Source organism: Callionymus lyra, chromosome 10 (assembly GCF_982586985.1).
Source record: "Callionymus lyra chromosome 10, fCalLyr1.hap1.1, whole genome shotgun sequence".
Taxonomy (NCBI): Eukaryota; Metazoa; Chordata; class Actinopteri; order Syngnathiformes; family Callionymidae; genus Callionymus; species Callionymus lyra.
The window spans coordinates 15,611,316-15,633,405 of record NC_141827.1 but is presented as its reverse complement, the minus strand read 5'-3'; the positions used below and the strand labels follow the sequence as shown (position 1 = coordinate 15,633,405).

The 22,090-nt window shown below is 37.4% G+C and overlaps 1 protein-coding gene across 2 annotated transcripts in view; it reads right to left on the bottom strand.

Annotated features, from left to right (window-relative positions):
* Positions 1 to 3,375: 3,375 nt before the first annotated feature.
* dlgap4b (discs, large (Drosophila) homolog-associated protein 4b) overlaps positions 3,376 to 22,090 on the bottom strand; it is a 103,924-nt gene continuing 85,209 nt past the window's right edge. Inside the window, exons 9-15 of one of the 2 annotated variants that reach the window (XM_087800407.1) lie at positions 21,603 to 21,755; positions 15,120 to 15,559; positions 14,966 to 15,054; positions 12,646 to 13,112; positions 8,252 to 8,343; positions 7,412 to 7,582; positions 3,376 to 4,391 (exon numbers count right to left, since the gene is read on the bottom strand). In XM_087800407.1, coding sequence (XP_087656533.1) covers positions 4,125 to 4,391; positions 7,412 to 7,582; positions 8,252 to 8,343; positions 12,646 to 13,112; positions 14,966 to 15,054; positions 15,120 to 15,559; positions 21,603 to 21,755 — 1,679 coding nt within the window. In that variant the 3' untranslated portion in view covers positions 3,376 to 4,124. The remainder of the gene's footprint in view (positions 4,392 to 7,411; positions 7,583 to 8,251; positions 8,344 to 12,645; positions 13,113 to 14,965; positions 15,055 to 15,119; positions 15,560 to 21,602; positions 21,756 to 22,090) is intronic. The other variant, XM_087800406.1, reaches the window with a different exon arrangement.

Sequence of the window (22,090 nt, the reverse complement as noted above, 5' to 3'; positions counted from 1 at the left end):
TGATCCGACTGTTACAGGGACTACCCTTTTTTTATATATAAATCAAAGGTCAAAACCTTTAATTATTCTCGACACATCCTCCTTTCTCATCCCACTTTGAACTTTGTTCTTTGACACGACGGTTCTGTGCTGCATACAGTCTGCAGTCTGACACGAGAGGACAGTTTCTGCCCCCGACTCTCCTCCCAGGTTCAAGCCACGACTCTCAAGCAACAAAGCAGACGTGCTAATGAGGTTGTTTTTGTACATGTCTTAGCTTGGATGACCCGATGGGAGTCGGGGGGTGTTTTGAGGTGTCCCTCACTGGAACAGACCTGAGGAGGGCTTTTAAAATCAAGAAGTTTACAAAGAAAATTAAATTCGAAAAATGTAGAGATTATCTTTTTTCGGTTGATTCTGTTTTTATTATCCGGAACTTTCACATGGTTAAATGAAGAGACGGAAACATCCATATGAAGTTGATGACACTGTGTTTTTTTTATGATGAATAAAATACATTCTAAATAATAAACACACATTTTAAGTCTGGAATTGAAATGACAGGCAAAGCTCATGAGTCTAAACTTGTGAAAAGTTGTGATTGATGGCAGCAAAATAAGTCAACTAAAAAATAATGGACACCCCAAAAAAACTGTGAGTATAGTGGACAGCTCAGGAACAGAGGGTTTAATGGCAAGGGGTGTGTATTGAGCAGTAACCTTGTTTGGACGTCTGAATGATCTGACCACTGGAGTAAGTATTGGTTTTCACAGCTGCTTGTGTCTCCAGCATCCTTATCTGGCCTCTTGTAATTAATCCAGATGACATGAAACGAAGGGACAACCCGGGTCCATTTGAGTCTGGTGTCCATGGATCACACGGTTGTTTCAACGTGTCAGAAAAGTGTCGGGCCATCAGACAGCGAGCTCCTCTCTCCGGCAGTTAGAAATCCAATCAGCGCCGACATTTGAATGACTGAAGGTGCTAACGACGCTCCTCGGCCCAAACACATGAATGAGGAACAGGGCCGAGGACGGGTCCGCTGACCCCCCAGCAGCCTCTTCCCCCAGACAAACACAACAGCAGACAAAGGACGGCCATCAAGAGTAAAAGCTCATGTTAAAGAGGAAAGAGAATAGTGGTCATTTGGGGGATTTGCCAATGGGAACCCCCCACAGAGTGCATTTTTTTGGGGGTCAAAGTTAGCGAGACTTTCAGCGGTAGTTTAAAGAGGTTTTCACTAAACGTCAAATGACAGGTAATGAAGAGCAGGATTTGATGTGATAAGAGATCCAAATAAACATATTAAATTAGCAATAAAGTAAGTAAGTAAGTAAGTAATTTTTATTTGTATAGCGCTTTTCCAGACCAGGGTCACAAAGCGCTTAAACAATCAAAACAATATTCAATAAAGTATATACTTTAAAGATCAAGATAGAACTGATAACACAACAGGAGTTCCAGAAAATCAAGGAAAAGCCTGAACAAATAAAAATGTCTTAAGATGTTTCTTAAAGGAGTCAGTAGACTCCATTAAGCGCAAAGAGAGAGGAAGTTATATAAAAAAATAATGTTATCAGAAAATTACCTTTAACAAAACGTAATAGATAAAGGAGACATAAATATGATCAAATAAACAGATATTCCTTTATGAAGTAATTTGTTTAAAACATTTTTGAACATATTATTTTGTTGGGACAAACATACATTTGTGTGAGAGGAATCGTGTTTCTGAAAACCAAGAAACTGTGTTATTTATTTTTATACAGAGATGCTCAATAATACAGAATCTATATATATAAAGCAGTATACAAATGTAGACATGATTGTGTATTTTAGTGTTTACAGGACAAGAGAGGAGAGAAACATAATGCATGTCCAAATGTCAATCTAAATATAGATCTACACTTCTTAATTGTCATTTTTTAACAACATCATGTATGCAATTCAGCATGTTTGGAAAGTCCCATGTAAAATAATAACTTACTTTTAAAATGTATTTACCAACTTTAATTTCATTACATTTCTGATCTTACTAATTTAGTTTATTTTTTAACATAAGACAAACACAGGAGTTCCAGGAGAAAAGTCTGCACAAATAAAAATGTCTTAAGATGTTTCTTTAAGGAGTCAGTAGATCCATCAAACACAGATGGAGATGAACAGCCTGGAAGGATTTCTCTCCTCTGGTCCAGAAGCGTGTTCAGAAACCATCAGTAGATTTTGATCCACAGACCTCAGAGCCCGAGCTGGGGTGTAAGGCTGGATCAGATCACTGATGTAAGGAGGAGTCTGACCATGAATAGATCTGAAAGTAAGAACCAGAATTTTAAAATTGATCCTGAAAGAAACTGGAAGCCAGTGAAGAGTTTTAAGGATCGGAGAAATGTGAGTTCTTCTACTAGAGCGAGTCAGAATTTTTGCTGCAGAGTTTTGTATTAACTGCAAGCGTGACATCTCCTTCTTGAAAATAAACTGTTACAATAGTCTAAACGAGAAGTAACTGTATATTGTTTTTTTTACTGTTAAAGCGCTTTGTGACCCTGGTCTAGAAAGGCGCTGACTATTTCTTACTTACTTAAAATATGTAAGTAATCTAAGATACTTAATATGTATCTTAGATTACATTTGACATAGCAGATAACAACTCTCAGATCTTTGCAGAAGCCAAGGTCTCAAGCTGACAAGTTCCCACACAATTTGACTACTAAACCTAAGAGTACCATCCAGTAGCGGAATATAAATAGATAAACTGCTAAAAGAATGTATATTTTGTTACTGTAACTGTAGCGTTAAGGCAGGGGCGTCCAAGCTTTATTCGAGGAAGGCAAAACTTGATAAGGGGGAAAACTAGCAGGGGCTGAATGTGAACTTTGACATCATAGCAAGAGTTATCTTACTTGAAACATCACAGAATCGGAGTACCTTTTACCCGTAACTTTAACTGTTTTCATGTTTTGCTTTAATCTTATCATTAAAAAAAAAGGTGTCTTTCATTCTACTATTTTATAATGCAGACTGTGGGCCACATTCAAACTGAAGGAGGGCCGCAAATGGCCCCCGGGCCGCACTTGATTGATAGATTTGCTTTTGGTAAGTGAAACAACTGGATAAGACATGATAAATACAAACTTTCAATCTAAATCTCAATTAAAAAAGAACACTATCATTTGTAACACAGACATTTTACAACAGAACTGTTTTTATATAAATTAAATAAATCTTGTCTGTGACCGGATAATATAAAAAATGGACCCATCACAATAAAAACATAATCTTGATAAGATTTTTAAGCCTGAGGTGGGAAAATATTGCAGAAAAATGTCTCAGATTAGGAAGAGGAAGTGGTTTTGTGGTCATTCCCCGGGAAGCAAAGTTACACGACTGGACACAACGGCTAGTTTGTATACTTTAATTAAATAATACGCCTCTAGCTCAACAAAAAAAAAAAAGAAAAGTTATTTCGTCGTGTGTGTGACCCAAGGACAGAGAGAAAAGCATGTTCAGACAATGAACAATATCACAGTGTCATCCTGCAAACTAGAAGCACTTAAAACACAACGGACGTGTCATGATTTCTAAATAAATAATCAACTCAAGCTTAACAAGTGTGTTTTTCCATCGCTCACGCAAACTTTCCTGAATCGCTCTCAGCTCATTGGTCACATGTCGGGGTTTGTGCTTTTCAATAAAAAATATCTCGAGACACACCAGGCTCTCGTAAGTCCACAGCAGCTTCAGCCGAGTCGGCAGGAAATCATAAGTACACGAAGGAAGACGTCGTACATGTGGCGTCGGTGATGTGGAGCTACAAAATGGCCACTAAACCTGGGGAGAGAAGGACGCCGCGGCACCGTCATTACTAGAGCTGAGATTTGAGCGAAACAGTCTTAAATAAGAGTCTTCAGGATATAATCGATTGGTCAGTAACATCTAGCGGTGATCTTAAGAAAACATCCCGTCATGGCGTGGTCTACTTAAATATTTTTCAAACAATAACTGGGAGTGTGGTGGAATCCGTGGCCAGGTCTCTCCCACCCCTTTTCCTCCCCCGCCGCCTCACCTCACCTCACACACATTAGCATGGCAAAAAAAAAGTCTCTCCTTCTTCCCCCGGTTGTCGACGCTTTCACCCGATCGTCCCTTCAGAGGCGCGTCTGGGCCTCGGGGACGTAGATCTCGACGCTGCTGTCGCCGCTCTCCGTGGCAGAGTTCTGGCGGAACGAGGCGGCCTTCTTGGCGGCCAGGAGTCGCTTGCGGGCCTCCAGCCTCTGCTTCTCCGCCGACGCCGAGTTGGAGGAGGAAGAGGAGGAGGAGGAGGAGGAGGCGGACGAAGGGTCCGCGTTCCTCTCGCGTCCGGACGATGGTCGTCCTTTACCGGCCTTCTTTGACGCCGTTGTCGGGTCGTCGTCCTGTAGGGGGTTTGACACATGACATATCAAGAGTGTGAGACATTTGAAATAAAAGCCCATCAGGAAGATCCACTTCCTTTGGAGACAAACGTGGGACAAAAGAGCGGCAGAGGAGGCACAGACAGGAAGACGACGGCATCCACAGCTGATAAAGACAAACGAGGGGTCACTGTGTTCATTCCACGTGAAGATGTTGAATGAAGAACGATGATGGGAGTAAATGTACGACAAGAGAAGCAGAAGCAGCTACAAGTGTGGAAGTATATCAGTGCCATCGGAATATATATCGAATTTTACAGTTATTTTTTTCAATAATTGAATCATTTGTATATCAAAAGGTTGAATTTGTTTTTATTACGGACAGAGTTTGATAGTAAGTAAGTAAGTAAGTAATTTTTATTTGTATAGCGCTTTTCCAGACCAGGCGCTTAAATAATCAAAACAATATTCAATAAAGTATATACTTTAAAGATCAAGATAAAACTGATAACACAACAGGAGTTCTAGAAAATCAAGGAAAAGCCTGAACAAATAAAAAAGGATCGTGTTCATAACAAGGATGTCAATAGAAAGCAGAGGTAGATAGATGTTGTGAACCTGCAGCTTAATAAACACACAGTGTTGCCAGGACTACTTTTATTTTTATTTTTATTGTTTATTTATTTAGTCGGTTTATTCCAATATTTACTTAATTAAAAAAAAAAGAAGGTCATCTTTGGAATACTACATTAAAATGTTGTTTTGACACTATTATACCAACATTTTTATATTGAATTAAAAAAGCTTTCAATGAAAAAAGAACATTTTTGAACGATTAGAATAAGAATATTCGAATGTGTTTTAAACTAAATTATTAAAAAAATATACAATTTATTGAATTCAATTATTCAATAAAAAAAAACCAACCTTTTATATACACATTGTTCAATTCATTTATTAAAAAAAAAGAGATTTCAATGATAAAAAAAAAAGTCAACATTTGAAATTCAACTTTAAATATCCTGATATACTTCCATGTAGAGACTCACAACAAATGTGACGCACACAGGCCTTGTGCAGAATTGACATGAATATCATGAAGACATTTTTTCAAACTCTCTAGCGGTCACCAGGGACACTTGTAGATCTTTCATTAAAAGACTTCTATGTCACTGGATCCAAGGTCAGCTGTCAGTTCACCCCTTAGGCCTTCATTTTAAAATGTATTTGTCAACCCTCGTTTTGAGCATGTTTTTAGTCAGTTATCTCCTTCAAATACATCATGAAAATATATAAACTGTGTGTCTTTATAGCACACCAACAAGTTTTGCTCATAAGTCGACTGGAAATATAAAATATAATGTTGTTTTTTCTTTTTTGACAAAATCAATTCAAAGATTATTGACAATCAAGTGACTTCATGCTGTATTAGCAAGTTTCGTGCATTCTTAGATCATTTATATTAAGAATATTTAAGGTAAAATGTAAAATCAAATCATGGCATAAGTGATATATTTTATCTGTTGAATTATATATGTTGTGTTTTTTAAATAACACATACAAGTATCTAAACATGCTAAAAGAAAAATATTTTGTAAAAATGTTAATATTTCAAAATAAGGTGTTAAAGGTTAATAAATCTGTCCATTTATTATTGATGGTCTGGTTGTTTTACATGATGCAACTAGAAAGATTGTTTCAGTTATTTTGACAGTATATCGTTTCTTTAATTCTTATTATAATTGTACTTCAGTCGGCGTGACTGACATGTTTCCATGTTGCTTCTTGATTCATATTTTTCCAATAATCCTGGAACATTGGCGCCGTGTTGATGAGACTAGTGTCAACATTGTTTGTCTGGTTCCAATTGAAAATGTGTCAAGAAAAACTAAACATTATTCTTACTTCTATCTGCAGAAACTACAAGTACTGTATAATTACCACTATAAACCGTGTATTTGTCAGAAAAACTCATCTTTTATTTGTTGTAATATAACCTTAAAAAAAAGTCCCTTCACTTTGTATTAGACACACATGAGCGACCATTACATTTTATGCATGGTTTTGATTTAAATAATTTTAATTATTCTGCTTTATCCTGATTCTATATTCTTCCATTTCATTTCTATTTTACAACTTATTTTTTGCGTCATTATTGCCGTCATTATCTTCTTTATTACATTCTTCTGGGATGATTTTAAGATCAGATATGGTGATATAGAAAGTATTGGTTTGTTAAAGTGATAGTTCACCCAAAATTCAAGGGTTGAGATCAGTAATCTGTTTCTTTTTAGAGTATTAGGCAAAAATGTATGTTCATTTTAATGTAGCAATTGGAGCTCAGTTGTCTTCATCTTTGTCCAAAAAGACACTTAAAAACATCCAAATACCTCCGTACTGCTCGTCGACAAGAGGAATTGATCAGGAAAAACTTAAACAAGTCTATATTTAAAGTTTGGTTTGTAGGAGAAGTTTAAAGAATAACAAACGATTTCAGACAGGAAGCACTCTGGGTAAATATCGCGAGCGCTTCCTGTCTGTATCGCTTGTTATTCTTTACAACTTCTGGCACAAATAACTCTATAACTCTAAAAAGGAACAGATTACTCTGGAAAAAAAATCCCAAACCCTTAGTCGACATGAGGTCGAGTAGAAAATGAGTTTGATATTTAGGTGAATTCTCAAGTCTGAACAAGGCCACACACTCAACAAAAAAGTGTTGACATCGACACACAAAAAAAGCAGAAAGCATTCCGTCCCTATGAATTTTCTGGCATGATCCAGAACAACTGGACCACCAGTGGAGCGACACATGCATGATCAAAGCAGGCTTCACACCTGAAGACACTCCAGCTCTTTCACATCCATCCTCTCATGCATGTCTAAAGGAGCTCCTTCATTCCTCAACAACCTTTTGGCTCATCATCCCACACAAGTCAAACGGGAAGGAAAAAAAAAAAAATGGTGGTGGAAGGAGAGAGGCCGGTTACGGCGGCTTTCCTACCCCAGCCAGGGCACTGGGCAGCAGGGGTGGGAAGTACCTTCCGGTCGGGGGGCGACTGGACTGCTGTGGTCGGTAAGGGCTTCCAGTCGTTGGACTTGAGATGGTAGAGCTCGTCGAACTTCAGGCTGATGTCTTCTATGGAGAGCTGCAGCAGGTCCCAGAAACCGGCCAGGTCCTGCGGGGTGGCTCTCGGGTTGGCGTTCACGTTCTGACCACAAGAGGGCGCGAGAAACTTAAAAATCAGTTCACACAGGAAAGTCAACGGAAAAGACGTTTATCTATATCATTTGTCTTAGAATCATTTTTTATTTATTTTAATATTCTGACCTGCGAAAATACGTATATTAATGTTTGAATCTTTCATTCATTATTTAATTCGGTAAAGTTTTGCCCAGGGTCTAAGTTTGGTAATTTTGTAATATATAGTACCAGCATGCTCTAAGCATTTTTTTAAAGAAAATTTGACAATGATATGATTTATAAAAAATATATTTTGATGTGGTTCTTCTAGCGAATCTAATTTAAAAAATCAGTTCCAAGTCTAACCACTAGGAGGTGCTACAACATGGATGCATTCGTCTGTCGATTTGGGGTAAATGTTTTTTTATTTGTTCAACTCAGTAGTTGTTAATGTAGAAAAGAGAGTTAACTGGTGTTTGACACATTTAATAGGAACAATACGATAAGTCGTTTTGCCGATAAATCAGATGATTGGAATGTTTCTCTGGCTTAACATAAGCCGCTTGTGTTTTGATCCTAAAAGCTTCAGTATTGGCCGGATATACAGTTTTCAAAATGGATCTGGTCCGCGAGAGACTAAATGACTTTATATAATTCAGGTTTATATGCGAAAGTATTAGAATGACCTTCAACATACCAGGTTTTGTTCACACAACCCACGAAACTGCTGGAACTTTTGGGAAATGAGGAGCTGGGCACTTCCCACCGCACTGCGGACCTTTCCCAGCACTGCAGGGGGGAAATCATTGGATCAGTGAAAAACGTGTAGATTATTTTCAGAATTGTGGTTTGAATGATCTACAGAAACCAGTGGAACACATAACTTAAACAAAAAGTGAAAAGAGAAAATTAGTAATTTAATGAAAGTACATTTAAATCAACGCAAAGTGAAACAAAACTATCATCATCAGTTGGATTTAATCGTTTGGAAATTTCATATTAATGAAGGATTAAAGAGAAAACACAATTTATACAGTGACTAAGGTGATTTCTAGATTCCTATCACAAAAGGAATCCATTAAAAATATGTACAAAAAGCCATAAATCATAAAAATAATACTTAACACTTCATTTTTGTTACACAATATCACATTATATCAACATTTATTAGACACAGTATTCTGCAAAAGTGATAATAAAGCTAAAGATTTGGGTCGATCTCTACTGGACTGACAGTTGGCGAAGAAGAGTTGTTTGAGCCGCAGCTCTCCCTTCAAAATGAAAAACATTCTAAATCGATACAAAACTCTACAGAATCACCACTTGAATTGAATCCTCAGATGCTTGTTATATTATCAACTTTTCTGAAAATACCAAATAGCATCTTTATGTTCCAGTTATTCTGTTAACAGTCAGAGAAACATGGTGTCACATAACTTCCTTCATAACATATAAATAATAGTGTCTGTTTACATAACAGTTAATGTGATTAATCCAAATATTTTGGTTATTGATGATCTTGCTGAAAAAATGCTTTATGAGCAAACAGGTTAGTTTTGTTTGCAGAGTGAAATATGGTGAAATATCAAGCGACAGCAGCACATCTAGGATCTTACTGTGGTAGAGAATTGCTGTAATATTTGAAAGAAGAAGAGAAATGCAAGAGGAAAAGGGGGGGACAGACCATGATCCCCACCTGACAAAAACAGCTACTGTAGAAATCCATCTTTGAATCAATAGAAAAGCACTCAGACCTGCTCCATGCAGACCGCCACTGTTTCACTGACGTCTTTGTCCTGCATTTGTTTGATCCACGTACCACATTTCAACTGTCAATAATATTTTTAAATCCAGATCAGCTCATTGGAGTTCCAGAACTCCAATGAGCTGAGGCACCAAGTAGAAAGCATGAAAGTTTGTCTCATCCGTCATCAGATCATCCTTGTTATGAACATGATCCAAACAAAAAGGATCAAAATAATGACCCCAAACCGGAAGCATATGCAGGATTTAAGAGGACAGTCCGACTGATCCGCTTTACACGCATCAAAGTTCTGTGTTCAGAATCATTTGTCTGACACCACAACCCATTTAAGAAGGAGCATAGAAGATGTTCAACCATGTCGGCTACAAACATCTTCTCGTGTGTTCACACCTGGAGAGACGCTGGTTCTGAATTCAACTGGAGGTTTAATTTCAGGGTAGATTTGAGTAATTCTGGAGATTACAGAGCTGCTAGTATGTGGTCAGCTCAGGTATTAAAGCATTGATCCACGTCATGCTGTTCTAGTCTGAACCGTGACTGTGCCAGACTGGAGCACATTCCACTCATTATAGAGGCCTGACTCGAGGGAGGGTTGACCGGGTCAGAGATGGTGACGAATCTTTATTCATCCGCCACGATAAGTTAGTAATGAACCATAATTTTCTGCTTAATACAATAAAGGTGAACTTATTGTTACTTCTCACTTTTCATTGCACCTTTATATTCAATGCAAATATTGTTTTGTGGTTCAATTATCAAATATGTTACTTTTTGAAGAGTCAGTACTTTATTATTTTCTTTACAGAAATATTTATATAAATATGTACTGTTCTTCCGTATGTTTTTTGTTAAACTAATAGAATACAGAGTGATCTTTTTTATAGAAGCAACAAACAAATATTGATATATTAAATTGCAGTTTTACCTAGTTTTTAGTCTACTTAACAATAATAATCAGAAAAATAATTCATAATTCTATGCATTATCTACTCTGCAAACGAAACACATTCTCTCAAGCGTTTTCTTACTTCTCTAACTTGTTGTAGCTATTGCATTTTTGCTGTATGAGGTTATATTCAAGGCAACTAAAAGAAAAAGTATTTTTATGTTGTACAAATGTTTGTTATACTATTATATATATTTATATATAATGAATTAGTTGTATGTCACTTATCGTAATGTATTTTATTCTATCGTTATATACATGTCTCTAGTACAACACAGTAGAAAACTGACCTGAGAAAAATCTCTAAATTTAGGAAAATGATGTCACAACACAATCTGGAGTTTATAATCCATGCTTTTGTGTCTTCTCGTTTAGAAAATTGTAAAAGTTTATTTTGGTGTCTGAAAAAAAAGGATCTGTCTCGCCTGCAGTTGATACAAAACTCTGCAGCGAGAATTCTGACCTGCTATAGTAGAAGAACTCACATTTCTCCGATCCTTAAAACTCTTCACTGGCTGCCAGTTTCTTTCAGGATCCATTTTAAAATTCTGGTTCCTACTTCCAGATCTATTCATGGTCAGACTCCTCCTTACATCAGTGATCTGATCCAGCCTTACACCCCAGCTCGGGCTCTGAGGTCTGTGGATCAGAATCTACTGATGGTTCCTGAACACGCTTCTGGACCAGAGGAGAGAAATCCTTCCAGACTGTTGCTCCTAAGCTTTGGAACGATCTTCCTCTCCCTCTGTGTTTGATGATCTACTGAGTCCTTCAAGAAACATCATAAGACTTTTTTATTTGTGTAGGTTTTCCCTGATTGTCTGGGACTCCTGTGTTTGTCTTATGTGTCTTGACCCTTTAAAGTATATATTTTAACTGTGCATAGTTTTTGATTCTTAAAGCGCCATGTGACCCTGGTCTCAAAAGGCGTTATACAAATAACCTTTTACTTTACTTACTTTACTATATGTATTTTATTTTACAAATATAATTTAATTTATATTTTTTAATTTGATTTATTATTTTGTTAATTGAATTTCATTGAACTGCTAAGACGAATAACTCCAAAAGTGGGAAGAATAAAATTTTATGAATCAATTAATCAAACTTTCGATGCTTGTTTAGAAGCTATTTAAAGGCACGGTGGGGAGATTTCACATGTAACACGAACATAAAAAACATTTTTTCCACATGTAAAAGCCATGACCCTTCATTTTAAGTGGCCCCGTATGAAATTATTGTATAAAAATGTGTCAATCAAACTCAACTGCCATTTGTTCCGCCAGCTCGGTGTTGTTGCAACAGTGAAGCCTTGAACATTCCTAACCGATTTATTTGGAAACCCCAACATTTTCAGGAACATCTACCCCACCTTTATTCACCCACAGCTTCTGACTTCATGAATTCACAAACCATAAACTACCCTCAACTTGCATCTTCATTATTGCATGAAAGGTTTTCATTCTGTCCTGATAAAAATAGATTTAAAGTGGATTACGCAAGATCACCAGACATTCGCTCTGAACAGAAGTGAGCAGTTAGTTTCCCTCAGCGACCACATCTTATACTCGGACTGTTGTAAGTGGCCATCAAGCCATGAGAAAGAAGAGACGAATAAAAGGAGCCTGAATACGACTTAAACTCATAGCAAATAAATAAATAACAGGACTGTAACAGTATAAAAAGCCACAAAACAGTTTTGCTTTGGAGAGAAGTTGCATATTGACACAAACACAATAATTTAAGTTTGTCGTGACTTTGAACCATCTCTGTTCTTTGTTTAAGGGGAACATCCTCATTCAGATTTCAACGTAAAAACGATAGAATTTAACATTAATCTTAGTTAAAAATCCTTGAGAAAAAACAAAACCTTTTTTTTATATTCAATAATGTTTGTAACAACAACAAAAAAAACATTGCAAAAGATTAAATCAAGTTATGCCATGATATCTTGAATTAAATGTAATTCTTTGTTTCAATTTAATTTAGAAATATGAAATAAAAGACTCTATTTTCAAATGTATTCCCCCCCAAAAAAGACGGATAAAAGACGGAAGAGAAAAGTCTTCAAACAGAGACAACTTAAATGAGTTAAATAATAAAATAGTGAGCCTTCAGAAACATTAGTAAGTAAGTAAGTAAGTAAGTAATTTTTATTTATATAGCGCTTTTCCAGACCAGGGTCACAAAGCGCTTTAACAATCAAAACAATATTCAATAAAGTATATATTTTAAAGGTCAAGATAAAACTGATAACACAACAGGAGTTCCAGAAAATAAAGGAAAAGCCTGAACAAATAAAAACGTCTTAATTTTTGCTTTAAAAGAAAACAATAAAAAGCAGCAACCCTACAGTAAAAATGTCACGCTGAAAACTCACCCTCCTCTGAGAGCTGGTTGTCCTGGGTCTCCTGGTCCATCTGCCGGCACCATCCTTCCATCCTACCGGTCTCCGCCAGCAGCAGTTTCAGGAACCAGTGACCATCCCTCCTGCACAACGTCCCCCCACTGGCGCTCTGGGGGACACCGGTGCTACTCCCGTTACCACTGTCCAGCCAGGGGTCAGGGGGCGGCAGTGACGAGGGGTCCAGCGCCGGGTCCAGGCTCTCGGAGAAGGAGGAAGAACTGCTCCTCGTGGTGGAGCGTTTGAGGATCTGCCGGGGAGCCGCGGGAGGAGAGGAGTCTCCGTTGTCCAGGGAGTCCTGGTCGGGAGGTGGGCTCGTGGATTGGCTGGCGCTGCTGACCATCATTTTCTTCAGAGTGGGTTTGGCGTTATTGTTAAGGGATTTGGCAGGGAGGTCCTGGGAGTCTTGTTGGTCGGTGGCCATGTTGGAAAGGTGACTGGGCCTGGAAGGTTCGTGGAAAGAGAGACGAGGATGAGAACACCGGCCGGAGACGCAGCCATACAGCTGGTGTCGCAGCAGAGAGACTTCCCTGCTGCTGGAAGAAAAACATGAAGAGACGAGAGAATGACTGTCGTGTCGATGAAGAACTGGAGGTTCCGCTGCCTTGTTGAGATAAAGGGCTGCACAAGTCAACCCTTGTTTAGTTGTGGTATGAGCGAGAGAGATATTTCTTTTTGAGCAAGCTCTTAGTCAGGTTCTCCTCACCACTGTGCAAACATAAGAGGCACATTAGGAACCACAAAGCCTTCCTCAAACTATACTCTGACAATGGACCTCGATGATAACAGGATTCTGGCCAACATGGCAACCACACAAAGAAACGACGGCAGGGCCAAATAAAACATTCTCTTCTGAGAACATTTACAATAAACATGATCTCATGTTGCTCCTTATATACCTATTTATTTATTCTCCTCTTATTTCACTTTTTTTATACTTTAATTTCCATATATTCTTAAAGAAGTACTTCTTTTCATTTGAAATAAACTGATTTTATGTTAAGAACAGTAGAATATTTTAATAACATAATAAATAATACATAATTTTCTATTTCAAGTTTTTTTTGTTTATCACATTGTAACATTGTAGTAAAATATATTGCAACAAAAGCTGCTAATTTGTATAGGTTAATTATAATTGTTTTCTGTTACATATTATTACTGCAACATTACTCATGGTTTTGAATTTTTTGCTTTCTGGTAAAACTTTATTTTCACGTTTCTATTACACATTATTTAACATTTAATTTTTCCCTATAAACAATTAAAAAAACCTATAGGAAAACTTTGGGACCATCAAACTCTACAAGACATCCATTAAAATAATCAATGTCTTAAGTCATTTTTATTCTATTCTTCTTGGTGTTTTAAAGTATACATTTTAACTGTGTATTGTTTTTGATTATTAAAGCGCTTTGTGACCCAGGACTAGAAAGGCACTTTACAAATAACCTTTACTTACTTACTTACAAAACCTGTCGGCCATCGTTTGTTTAGCATTATTTTATTATTATATTTATTGTTAGAAAATATTGACTGTATTGTGTGGCCCTTAGATCCGGGGTCGGAAATAAGATTTTCCTCAGGGGCCACAATAGATACCGTGATTGTTTTGAGGGGCCGTCAAGCTAAAAGAGAGAAGTGAAAAGAGCAGAAATATTAACAAAAAACAACAACAAAGATAAAAATTAAATATGCCAATAAAATATTAATTAACTATTAATTATAAAACAAAACAGATGTAATATTTTTTTCTAAATATGATCTCAATATTCACTTAAATTATTTTAAGGAGCACCAAATATTAACACAAAAATATGTCCTGAAAAAAACCCAATAGAAAGTTCTATTTAGAGGTTTATACAATAATAAATACAAAATAAAATTCAGCATTTTGCACTCAGATCAGTTTAACTCTGACCTCATAAGGGCCGCATTAAAATAAAGATGATAGTTATGAACAACTATAATCAAGATTAACTGTCTGCGAACAGATTTGTGTCATTTTAGCTCCTCGTGAGTCATTGCCTGATGGAGCGGCGACTGAGTGGTACTTGAAGACCTTCAATGAAGATTCTTCAAGTGACGCATGTAAAAGCAGAACTCGGTTTAATCCAGAATGAAACATGCTGCAGGCACTCGAAGGAAGTTCTGCTCGGATGCGTGAAGAAACATGAAGAAAATGACGGCACAGAGACGCACAGTTGTTCATGTGGAGTGGAAGTAGAGACAGATGAGTAGGCACAGCTATAATATGAATTCCTCACGTTGTTACAAGGACAGGAAGAGGACTTACTGCCACCCGTCCTCCACCTGTACTCCGATGGACTGAAACTTGGCCAGGGGCGGGGTCTCTTCTCGTGGGACCTCCTGTATACAGTCAACCTTCACACACAACCCAACGTTACCAAAGATTGATGTTATTGACAGTCAGACTCTGGTTGTCCCACCTGTATGCCGATGGAAGACAGCTTCCGTCTGGGTACCGGGACCACCTCGGGCTCCTCCGTCTGCAGACTCGCTTTATTTAAACCTAGCTTCAGGAAGTCGTGTTGCAGCGCTGAGTCACTGGTCTCGGTGGAAGCGTTGGCAGTGGTGGGGACCAGGGGACCCCGCGGGATGGCGATGGGAGTGGGGATGATGTGCGGGGGTCTGGGTATCCCCCGGGCCAGGCTGTTGGCGCGGGTGCTGTCGAGGCTGTCCGACGAGTTGCTGTGCGCGTGGCTGGACTGGCTGTTGACCTCCGACCTCAAGTCCTGCTGGTCCAGGTAGTTGTCGTGGGCCGACTCGGTGCTGCTCTGCACCGTCACCGAGATGTAGGGTTTGGAGGTGGTGCGGGGGGGTACTGGAGGCGGGGCGGTCTTCTTACAGGTGGTGATGCAGGTGGAGACTAGAGAGGAAGCACAGGGGACAGGTTTCTTCAACGTTAGGGGTGTGAGGAAAATATTGTTTTTACAATAACATTATGATATTCAACAGCACTGAATCAATTATAAAACAATATACTTCTACGTATTTTACACAATGTATATGTTGACTTTCAAATCATATTTATATATATCATATTTCTTTTTCGTTTAAATAAATAACAACACTTTCAAAACATTTTTTTGTTAATTTTACAATTTAAATGCAAATACTCAGTGTTCATTCATTTTTCTGTTGCAATTCAACTTTTTTCCACTAGATGGCGGCAGTCATTACATACACCGCAGCAAAAGGAACATTGCAATCTCACAACGACTGAGGACTAGAGGATACAGTAGACTCCAGCCGCTTTTAAAGCCGATGTTTAGAAATGTTTTGGTTTAAAAACATACTAAAAATATATCCTTTTTCCTTCAGTATTGCAATATTACTTCTCTTTACTTATCTGCCACTGTATTTTGATAAGTATCTTATATTCAGCATGCATTTGCACCTCCACATTCTTGTAAAAGGCATCAGCAAATATTGCTTATACAAGTCCATTTAATGGACATTTCACAGTAAATACCACACATTCGTATCGCTCAGTACTATTTGTTACAGATCCTTTAATATGGCACACTACTGTCAGTCCACGTCTGGAAGAGGTCTATGGTACTGAAGCTGATCTTTTATCATTCATGTATATATATATACTGTGTGTTTAGTGTTTAGCTAATTGTTCAGCAATGAAGACAAGTCACAACAAAATGTAGATTCTGAATACTTGGACAAATATAAACCTATTGTCGTCAAAATGAGTAGAAGAAGTTTATTCAACAGAAAATGTTTTCAGTCAGGTCAGGAACACAGACTTTACGATGGCAGACATGTTTTTTGTATCCAACATCCCAAAGCAGCCAAGATCTAGAATTCAATTTACAGCTCACTCTCCCAGATGGACCCGAGACTTGAAAGTCCTAACGAGTAAATCACATTTGTGTAGCTCTAATCGTCGTGGCCCGTCAGGAAAAACAAACAAGGGTCGCAGTAAACCTTCAGTAGTAAAACGCTGGTAAATTATGGTGATAAATGCATTTTCTTGAGGGAAATGATGTAAGAAAGAGCTACAAAAGAAAAAGCTACAAAAGACTGATGAAACATCTTACTTGTGTAAAGTCAGTCCTACAGATACAACTTCAAAAAAAAGGAAGATTGTTTGATTAAAAGAAAATCACCAGTAATACGCACTCAAATGAAAATCTATTTACCAATTGTACCTTAGTATGAAGGTGTGTTTATTTTCTTTCCAAAAAGAAATGGATTTAATGGAGGTGAAAACACACAAGGTCCAAATATAACTTTGATATTTTCTGTTTTAAAACACAAGAACTGGAATCTTCACAAAAGCTTTCTTATTCAAACATGTGTAAAAATCCAAGTAGTTTCATGAAAACAAATCTAGAAAATCTAACTCATTTCGTGTTACAAGTGGCAACTTTCTTTGACAGCATTATCGAAATGTAACATATTTTATTTTGACTTCCTGAGCAATAAAAGTTGCTCAAATGGCTTCTAGGCCTGACTTTGGACACGCCTGGCTTCGTCTATTGACACTGAAGAATTAAATTTAGCATCTGATAATTGGACACGAGCGGATTTGTGAATGAAGTGTTTCATTTTAATGAGGTCACGGCTGCACATCAGAAATCTCGCTCTCCAAAAGAGAAAGGCAAAGTTAATCAAGTATTTTTAAAAGAGGGGAAACAGATTGATACACTGTTGTTCGGCCTAAAACTCGTCCTGTTAAGAGTCATTTCTTTCTGTATAACCTTTAAACTGAATATACTTTACCTCACATCCTTTAGGTTTTGCAGCTGTATTTACTATATTGGAGGATTTGTTGTTTATTCATCATGATAAATCGCTGCTTTTTCCTCATGGTTAGAAGGATTTAGGTCAAGTTTAGGTTCATTTATTTAAGCCAGAGCTACCAGAGGATACATTCTGATTAATTATGATAACAATAAGTTATATAAATCTATGAATAAACCTTTCAAAAAATTGTAAAAAATTATAATTTCTGTCGAAGCAGGCCAGAGGTCATGATGCACAAAGGTCAAACACACAAGTGAACAGACCAGTCAAGGACAACAATTACTCTTCGCCACAAAGTAGCACAAGCGAAACAGCCGCACCCTTAATGAAACGACAAAAATACAAACGGCTGTGTCTAATACAACAACACAAACAATTTCAATCGCAGCCGAACATCTTAACCAGAAACCTCTTTCAGACAAATCAATAAAAGTTTTTTTAAATTACACAACTCATCTGAGTGGAAAAAAAAGGTTTTTGTTTCAGGCGACTTCAACGGTGGAAACAAGCAGATACTTTGTGCCAAAATGTTTAGGAGAGGAATCTGGAGAAGTCACTGAGCACTTGTGTCTGCATGGAAGCTGGACAGTGGCGCTGTTGTCCACGAGAGGAATCGCTTCCAGACGTGATCCTCGAGCTCGGAAAAACAATTAGTTGCAAACAGCTGGAGCTGCAATAGATTCTTACTATTGTGTGTGTGGATTATAAAACAATCCAGTACGATTTTATTGAGAAAGAACAAAAATGTAACACATTTTCAGGTCTACAACAAAGGTTATATCATCACAACTGTTATAAAATATAATTTAAACAGGCAGACGAGATCCATGGATTTTAACAATGAACCATGTCCAGACAAAAACCCTTCAACATTCACAAGGAAACAATAACAAACTATTGAATACGTTCATAAATACAAGTCTGTATAGTTTATTTATTCAGCCGTTGGAAGGATTATTATTATTTTTTTTAAGTTTGTTATTCTGCCCCATTTAACATCATCGCTGCCCCCCCACTGAGCATTGTTTACTCTTAAAACAACAGGAGAGAACCTTGACTGGAAAGATAATAGAACAACAACCAGGCTTTGCCAAAAAATATGTTTTATAATAATATAATAATTATAAATAATATTTTTTATTGCTGGCAATTCATAATTTACTGAAAACTAATGCTCTTTTATATATATATATATATATATATATTAGAGTAGTCAAGGAAATGTAAGTTAAACACAAACCAATAAATAAGTGAATAAAATGGATGCAAGAAGATTTATTCTCACTCTTATTGAAAATGTAAAAACTTGATGGACAGACTGTTAAAAACTTGAGGCTCCTACAGTAACAACAGACACTCACCGGATGACTGACTCTGATCCAAACACGCCCCAAAACCCTCCTGAAAGTCTCAGCAGGGATCGTCGCTGTCAGCGTGAAAAGAAGCCGGTTCTGGTTCTGACCCAGTGTCCCGGGTCTGCTGCTCTTTTGTCTGGAGCCTCAGAGCTGCAGGGAGGCGGGGGGAGCGGCCCCGTGATGCCTTCAGGGCCACGTCGTACTCTGGACTGATTCATGTACGATCTGCTGCTATTTATTTTTATAGACACTTTAGTCATAACAACCAATAGTAGCAATAATATTAGTCGTAGTACCCAAATACTGTTTAATAATGTCCATTTAAATTGCTATTTGTTTAGCTTTTTTTTTATCTAAGGACAAAAATAGAAATGATAACAATTTAAATCAAAAGGCTATTTTTTTCAACGTGTCTAGTTATGACATGTATGTTCAGAGAACACAAACCTACTGTAAAGATAGGTAAAAAAAATGGAATTCTATTAGATAAAGCAAATCTACGTTAGTATTTGACAAGCAAAAGTTTCATGAATGCAACAGCAATCGGACGCCGACAAACATGTTTTTAGCGCCACTGTGTGGACATTCGATAGTACAACAAGTGGCTAGAAATAGATTTAAAACCATGAGAAAATTAATTTAATAAATCAAATTTTGCTCAAATGAACAATACTCATGTACCTTGGTATAGGGGAACCTAATATAAACACGTGTTATTCAGCTGATTACGCAGAACTATTTAGTAAGTAAGTAAGTCATTTATATTTATAGAGCTCTTTTCCAGACAAGGGTCACAAAGCGCTTAAACAATCAAAACAATACTCAATAAAATATATACTTTAAAAGGTCAAGATAACCAAGATCAAGACAGGGGTCTCAGAAAATCAAGGAAAATCTTGCACGAATAAAAATGTCTTGAGATGTTAGCTATATTTAATAAATATTTCTCACATTTAAGAAATGTAAAATCGAAATTGGTCATTCATGATAATAAAACAAAAGTTATTCATTGGAATTCTAGTATTTCGAAATCCAATTAAGAGTTTGAGACGCTACAAATGTGGCGAACTCACCTAAAAGAGTGACCAGATGGATACATTAACTTCAGTCATTCATTCATTCATTCATTTTCTTTTCCGCTTAATCCCTAATGGAGGTCCCAGGACACACAAAGACACACAAAGATTCACACTTACCAACTAACCTCTGTATGTTTTTGAAATGTGGAAGGAAACCCGAGTTAATTCGTTCATTTTACTTTATGCTTAATCCCTTGTGGATTAACTTTATAATGTTATAATGATGTAAAGGAAATGACAATATAAGAAAAAACAAAGCAATATAAGAGAGTCATACCATAGAAACAAATAGAAATGCAAGGCTTCACTAAAGAGAAATTATTGTGCAAACAAATCAAGAACCTGACGAGTCAACAACAAGAAAGTCATCCTTCAAAACGTTCCTTCATAAATCCACTCAGAATGTGTCAACATTTTTGTTTGGTAGTTGCTGCTAGAGATCTTGCTGATGTTACTTCCATTGTTTAGAATGGGGTCCCCATCCACCGGTCTGAGGGTCCTTAGGTACCGGCCACAGATGAAAGGATAAAACATAAACATAATCTCTGCTTTTTTAGATTATATAGATTATATATTAGAATATAGATTTTATTTTATTATTTTGAATAGTGAAAATAACTTCAATTGTGCAATTTAAGGACACTTTCTACAACACATTTCAAATTTATATTGAATGTTTTATATGTTATTTGTTTTACGTTTGTGACGTAGGGTGTCGTCATGTAGGACTGAAATGGTTCTTGCACCCATAGACATCTATATAAAGTCTATGCTTGCACCCATAGCTTGCACCGGTCCGACATTAAACCGGTCCAAAAAAGGTATGGGACCAGATGAAGTAGGTGTAATTCTGTAATACAACCACAAGATGGCAGGCAACGTCCGTACGTGCGTCTAAAAGGGTCAACGTAGCTTGGCAGTGAAAGGCTAAAAATGTATTTTCCATCAAAGCAAACCGTCTGCAAGGGACTTGGGAAGAGCTTTCTAGGCAACATTTAATTGTTGCACACAAATAGATTTATGGAGCGACAGTTATTTTTTACAGCAATTTTTGAATTCCCACCATCTTGAATTCCTATTTTTTAAAGGTGTACAAAGGCCGATGCTGTGTCTCAAATCGCATAGTTGCGTACTCAAAGTTAGTATTTTTAGTGCGTAACTGTGTCTCAATTCTTAGTATGCGAAACTTAGTGCGCCATGCGTACAAACACACCCACAAAACTGAGTATGGTTCGATGGACACTATCTACCCTAAACGGCTGCCATCTTAGTGACCTTGTAAACGGAAGTTACGTCATATATATATATATATGCATATATATATACATATACTTACAGGTGCATTTTCAGCCAGCAGTAGAAGGATGACACGTCTTCGCTGCTGATACCAGCTTGAATATCTCGAGAATATTTCTCCGATTTTTTCTTTATTTCTTTTTCCAAACTTGCAAAACGTGCTGACAGCAGGTGGCGACAGCGTTCAAACAGCTGGTTGCAACCATTGTTAAATAGAAGTAGAAGAAGTTGTCTCGTCATTTCCTGTTAGTGTGTAGCAGCAGTGTTTGATTTGAAACATACTATCTGTGGAGAATTTGCGTACTAGTTAGTATGTACACTATCCTGATGCATACTAACTTCTAGTATACTAAGAGAAGTATGCGATTTGAGACACTTTGTGAGGCAGTCATGGCGGGGGTCTGTTGTTGCTCGTTACCTGTGCGTGAGGGTAGGAGGCGTGGTCTGTCAGCCCCCAAACGCTGGAGAAATATGGCTAGTTGTTTTTCCTTTGGGGCTTTGTCCAAGCCAGTGGCTATCAGGTAAGAGCCAAACTGCTCTTTCCAAGTCTTCCACTGAGTAGGAAGGTCTTCTAGTTTGGGCAGAAGAGGCTGGAGTTGAGCTAAGATACCAGTTCAAACACACTGGGGGCACCATTCAGGGGGAAGTGTTTTACTGGATGGGTTGATGAGGCCTCATGATACAGCATCAGCTAGAAGTGTCTTAATGCTTTTTTTAATATATGCCTCTGATAAGTCAATGAAACATGGCATCATTTTTTTTACTGAGAGTGCCATCTAGTGGCCTTTCAAACTGTATCATGATACGGTTTCAGCTGCACAATGAGGCCCCATCAACGCATCACTGGTGTTTGCATTAGGGGTGTTAGACATACAGGGGGGGTTTATGTTTTTTTTAAATAAAGAT